This window comes from Lissotriton helveticus, chromosome 4_2 (genome assembly GCF_964261635.1).
Source record: "Lissotriton helveticus chromosome 4_2, aLisHel1.1, whole genome shotgun sequence".
NCBI lineage: Eukaryota > Metazoa > Chordata > Amphibia > Caudata > Salamandridae > Lissotriton > Lissotriton helveticus.
In genome coordinates this window covers 112978624-112984727 of record NC_136064.1, presented here as the reverse complement: position 1 = coordinate 112984727, position 6104 = coordinate 112978624, and the positions used below count along the sequence as shown (strand labels likewise).

Below are 6104 nucleotides of genomic sequence, written 5' to 3'. Positions count from 1 at the left end.
ATACCGGAACTGATGGAGAAGCAGTGAGTGGTTCTGAAACAGGAGCAGGTACTATTTTTTTTTTTAGCATCGAGGGTAAGGACCATTAACGTAGTACACTGGGGCTCGGACACCAGAGTGAATGCCTTTTCCTATCCTTAAATTATGAAGTTAGTCTAGAAACCGACAAAAATCCTAGGAGGCACTTGATAATTAAATTCTCTCAAAGATTTAATTACATTCTGAAAGCGGAATTAAATCCTTTGGAACTGAGAAAAAAACAGTGTGCCGTTCTTTTTAATAAGTAACTAGCATCAGCAAAACCAACTGGTTTATATTCTAAATGAAAGTGTCTGGATACATCCATCCACTTAATCGCTTATCATTTATTGCCCTCAGTCACTGTTGCACTCATCCGCACAGTCATTCTTGCATTCACCCACATACCTATCTATACCACACAGATAAACTCATCAGTCAATGAAGAGGCACTTTTAGTTATAAGCATGAACTTTTAGGTTTACCAATTACTGTTTTAAACTGCAGATTAGAATGGTATTTTAAAAAAGCATGCAACATTTCTAGTTAGATTAGAATCAGTATAGCATCTTCTATGGTCATTACAGTGTCTCTAGATGAGTTACACTAGCATTGATTAATTAGCGTCCCCATTCAAGGGGAGTTTCATCTACAAAGGTAACAAAACGTTCGAGGAACGCAGACATTGTGCAAGGGTACCTTTTCTCTTTACAACGGTCTAATGTATACAGTCCCATAACCCACAACCCTGAAATGAAACACAGACTAGAAGAAGATTCATCATTTAATGAACATAAATCTACCAAGTCAACTCCAAGCCAATACTTACCTGGGATCTGCTGAAAGCGACGAAAACAAAACTCAAAATGGAGGACAAGAAAATCCAATGTTTCCCAACACTTGATCTTGAACAAAATACAAATGCGCATAGAACAAAGAAATACAAATCAAAACAATTAATGGGGGCTGTGAGCACGGCTGCCTGAAAGCAATGCATTACACTGGGCAAACCACATCTTCATTAAAACAACAAAAACAGATCCCCCGTTTCCTCTGGCCTTGGGAGATTCCTTTTAGTTTTGTGAACATTTGGTATTTGGCACCAGATCATAAGTAATGACAGGAAACAGGGCTTTCACTCTGGGGGAGTGCGGCGGGTGTGAAAGGCTTCCATGAGCTGATGGAGCCAATGGAGAACATTTCTCTAACTCATACTGGGCCAGGGTTGCCAAAACAGGGCACCCGACTTTACATACAGGGCAGTGACTGAGTGGTTTATAAAACCTATAAAATACAATGAACTACTTATTCTTGTTTCTGCTTATTCACCCTACATTATGAGACCAGATTTCACTCCTCTGTAAGGAGCCATAACTCCTAAAGCAGGTACAATATATCAGATGGTATTTACATGCTGGCACAAGCTACCAGCTTCGGAGGAGGGGGGAAGGAACATACATAAAGGTCATCTGTACAAAGTCAGGGATGAGCTAATACAGGCCCGCTTAATCCCGAGAGCAGACAGTGCACAGCATCTAAGTTCACGGACCATACAATAGATGTCCCATTTCAATATAGGGACCATTCAAAAGGTGGTGCATTTTCTGGCGATGAAAGCACGTCACACGCACACATCTCAAAAACAAATAATTAAAAAGCCTCAATTCCAAATGTACATACTGATAAAGGAGACGAACTGAATTCACATGAACAGAGTACTCAGTCCATAAAGCATAATTTCCTGGCAGTAAAACACACACACCACCCACCAGATATTTTAAGGAAACTGCTCCAAATTAATCCTTAACGTAAAGACCTATGCAAACACATCCCACCTGAAGGGCCGCATGGCAGTACCCTAGAGTAGCTGCACTCTACCGCGGGTATTTTTCAGGTTGTGGTCTATTCATTTGCCTTTTTACTATTATATATTAGCGGCCACAAAGTACCAGGTAGGTGAAATAGAAATAGCACAGTCAAGAGGCCAAGTACACAACAGTTCCTTGGAGCACGAGGTCCTTCACGCAGACTCCGTCGTTTCCACTGGTTTGACAAGATGATCAGGCTTGTTTCCAGCTGCATAGTGCTCCCACATCTGCAGATAAAGCCGCTCCAGGTCCATTGTGTACTGCTTCGTGTTGAAAAGAGGGCTAGATATCCTCTGCTTCCAAACCTTGGCACGGATCTTCTTCAGACTACAAAGAAATTAAAGTGAAACTTAAATCACATAGGACTATTGTCATTGAAATCAACATCTTAAAGTACTTTAATAGTTACCTCTCTGTGAAGAATGGAATAGTTACTTACCTACAAGGAAAATGTTACCCTGAAAGCATCTGCTCGTGGCATGTATAGCTGTAGATTCACATGCTATGCATACTCTTACCATTCAGAGTTGGGCTTGGATGTGTGAAAGTTGTTTTTCTTCTAAGAAATCTTTGGAGTTACGTAGTGGTGACGAAGACTCTTGGTGATAATACGCATGGGCATAGACTCCATTGAGAGATTGTTTTCCCGCACGGAGGGTGGTGTGAGAAACGAAGTGGCAAATAAGGATATGTCAATGCACAAGACTTCAGGAGCCAGATTTCTAGGTTCAGTTGAGTTGGATCTGGATGCCTTATGTCTCCATGGTTCTGCGTGAAGCTTTGGGGAGAGACCTTTTGATGTGGAACTACTGATTTCCAGCAGGGTTGTGATCCATGGTTGCCAGGCCCATGTTGGAGCAACTAGGATCATTGTGAGACTGTTTGAGCTTGCGCACCAGTAATGGAATGAGCGGGAGAGGCATAAAAGCGTACGCAAATCTGCCTGACCGGTTCGATATCGCATTGCCTTTCGACAATGGGTGTGGATACCTGGAGGCGTAGCTTGGGCATTTTGTGTTTAAATGTGTGGCGAACAGATCTATGTCTGGGTGGCCCCACATTTGAAAAAACTGACCAAGAACTTGCGGATGAAGTTCCCATTCGTGGATGTTTGACGACTTAGCAGATCCACAATCTGTGTATCCCTTGAAGATGTTCTGCTAAGAGGTATATTTTTTGAGGAATGGCCCATCTCCATATGCTTTGCGCTAGGCGTGAAATCTGCAGTGTGTATCTCCCCCCCCCCCCTGTTTTTGTACATATTACATTGTCATATTGTCCGTACAGATGATTTTAATTCGAGTTGATTGATGTGGAGCAGTTGCTGTTGATGGGTCCACATACCCTGAATGGTATGGTTTAAGAGATGAACCCCCCCTCCCTATGTCCGTTGCTAGTACTATCTGTTGAACCTGGTCTAGGAACGGCAGCCCTTTGGAAAGGTTTTGTGTTCCACCACTGCAGAGAGCGATGTGTGCGGCTGTCCACCATCACCAGATCTGTAAGTTGACCTTGAGCCTGGTTCCACTGATGAACTAAGCATTCCTGTAATGGATGCATTTGAAGTCTTGCATAAGGTAAGATTAAAATGCAAGAGACCATCATCCCTATTAGTGGCATAGACACTCAGGCTGGTAGTGAGTGTTGAGGTTTAAATGTTGTTATGAGAGCTTGCATGCTGGCTATCCTGGCAGAATTTGAATATGCAAGGACTTTTGAAGTATCTATTGTGGTGCCTAGATACTGTTGGGTGTGGGACGGTTGAAGATGTGACTTGGTGAGGTTTGTGAATCCTGTCGTGCAGCAGCTGGATTGGTGTGTGTGTGTGTGTGTGCGTGCGTGTGCGTGTGTATGTGTGTGTGTGTGTGTTGCACACAATCACTGTGTTACTTGGCTTTTATGAGCCAGTCTTCGAGGTAAGGAAATCCATGAATGTGTTGTCTTCTCAAGTGAGCTGCTACTACTGCGAGACATTGTGTGAAGACTATGGGTGCTGTAGTCACTCCGAATGGGAGCACTTTGAACTGGTAGTGCTGACCATCCACTACAAACCATAGATATTTCATGCGAGCAGGGTGAATAGGAATGTGAAAGTAGGCGTTCTTGAGATGTAGTGCCAAGGAAATCGGCTTGCTGGAGCAATGGGAGGACCTGTTGGAGAGTAACCATGTGAAAGTGGTCAGGTTGTATGTACAGGTTTAACGGTCTGAGGTCTAATATTGGCCTGAGAGTACCGTCCTTTGGGATGAGGAAGTAAAGGGAGTAAACCCTTGTACCTTGATGTTGTACGGAAACCGCTTCTATAGCATAATTTTGCGAGAGAGAGAATCTCTTGTTTTAGAAGTGTGAGATGTTCTGTCAACATTGAACATTGTTAGGGAGTGTAGGAAGGTGGCTACCTGACTATGGTTACCCCAGATTTTTTGCCTGTGTTTAGCTGTTTTTTTTACTTAGTTGACCTGGTTCCCTGCTAATCAGGGCCCCAGGCCATCTGCTCTCTCTGTAAAATGGATTCCATGTACCCTAGGTACATACCACAATTGGAAATGGACTCCTTGTCAGCCTATCTTTTGCCACCCCTGGCTGGTTCTTAAATTGACACAACTGGCTGATCACTCAGCTGGGGTAAGGTGGTGTAATCACCCCTTACTTAGGTATAGTATACCTATATCTAAACCTATATCTGGACACATATAAACCTGTGAGCCACTCCTATGGAAGGCCTCATCAATCCTGGAGGCAGAGTGCGTGGTTTAATGTGAGATGGAGCTCTAGCATGAGCTGAGCCTGTCTGCAGCTGTCGGGAACAACTCCCTAAGCTGTTTCAGGATAATGCCATACCATATACTATTAAGTGCCTTATAATCCTCGCGGTTATATAGCAACTCTGGTTTGGCTTTATCAAAACATGTCGTGTAAGGTGTCATACGATTTGGAATACTATCCCCTCGCCAGTTCTGGCGACGGGGATAGCATTCCACCCCTCTAGAGGGGTAAGACATGTTCCTTTACTTTAATGCGGTTAATTTCTAAAAGGGCCTTAGATCCACAAAATGGATGCCTCTGCCACAGACCAGAGTCTGGACCCCTGCAGCTGACCGAAACTCAGCCAAATGGGGCCTGGACAAAGGGTTTCCTGCCACAGGAGGGTGTCACCACCCTCCAGACAGAAGATAGTGGATTGTAGCAGGGAGGTCTGAAAGAAACCAGACACTGCCTGGGGCGCACAAGGCTGCCCCTTGCATAATCCGGCCAAACCGGTTCTGGGGCACTCCAGCCCTCGTGCCAGGGCGGCCTGGATCAAAGGAAAGGGGTGTATCCACCCCCTTCCTGGGTCCCACCCATAGGGGGGGACCTAGCAGGTAATCACGCCCCCCAGATTCGAATAAGAGTGGGAGCAGTGCCAATGCACTTCAGATTTCCTGGAAGAAACATAAACGAAATTCTGGACCCTTCGACATCCTACTCAACGTAGAAGCCCGAAGAATCTCCCTTGTGGTCAAGGAGTGACCACCCTGTGCAAACAGGCACCATCCAGCTATCGACGTCTACTTTGTTGCAGTTCCCGCCGGAACTCGAGCGACAGAGATCGACGAGATCAAGCCTGCCTGCTTTCCAACAGCCCGATCCACAGTCCCTGCAGAGCTGAGACCCGTGGAGGCGACCGGAAGCGTGGGGCACGCCATCTTGAATTGACCACGAGACACTGACTGTGCAGCCCACGAGTGACCCTCGAAGCTGTACACCAGGGTTTGAGAAGCCCCAACCCTGAGCCACTCTTGCACCGAAGCTCACCCCTCTACACTCATCGAGTGCTGCGTGGGGCCCTTCTGCTACTTTTGGCTCAACGCGTTGGCCCGGTCACTTGCCAGCCGGCTAGTGGCCCCTGTGCCGACGAAAACTTGAAATCGACTTGTGAATCTGGTTGCTCCAGATTTACACCAGCTCCCCTGAAAAGGAGCCCCCACTCTGACCCTCCTGGTTCGAGTGAGAAGCAATCTCCCGGTTCCGCGTGGATTGCTTTTGCCAAGTGTTGTTTGCTCCAATCTTGAAGCCGACAGCGCCGACGGCGAGAGCCTGCGGGGACAGATCGTGACCTGCTCCTGGACGTCGTAGATGCCCCAGAGCCCACGTGACAGCGGAGAGAAGCACCTCGACAGCGACCTGATTGCGCCCGACATTGCCTGGTTCCGTCCTGGTTCCACCCTGGTCACTGCT

General features: G+C 46.2%; 1 protein-coding gene across 5 annotated transcripts in view; it reads right to left on the bottom strand.

Annotated features, from left to right (window-relative positions):
* Positions 1 to 789: 789 nt before the first annotated feature.
* The window catches only part of OGT (O-linked N-acetylglucosamine (GlcNAc) transferase), a 399845-nt gene continuing 394530 nt past the window's right edge, over positions 790 to 6104 (bottom strand). For all 5 annotated transcript variants that reach the window (XM_078640248.1, XM_078640247.1, XM_078640246.1 and 2 more), the window contains one exon: positions 790 to 2213. In XM_078640248.1, the coding sequence (XP_078496374.1) occupies positions 2039 to 2213 (175 nt within the window). In that variant the 3' untranslated portion in view covers positions 790 to 2038. The remainder of the gene's footprint in view (positions 2214 to 6104) is intronic.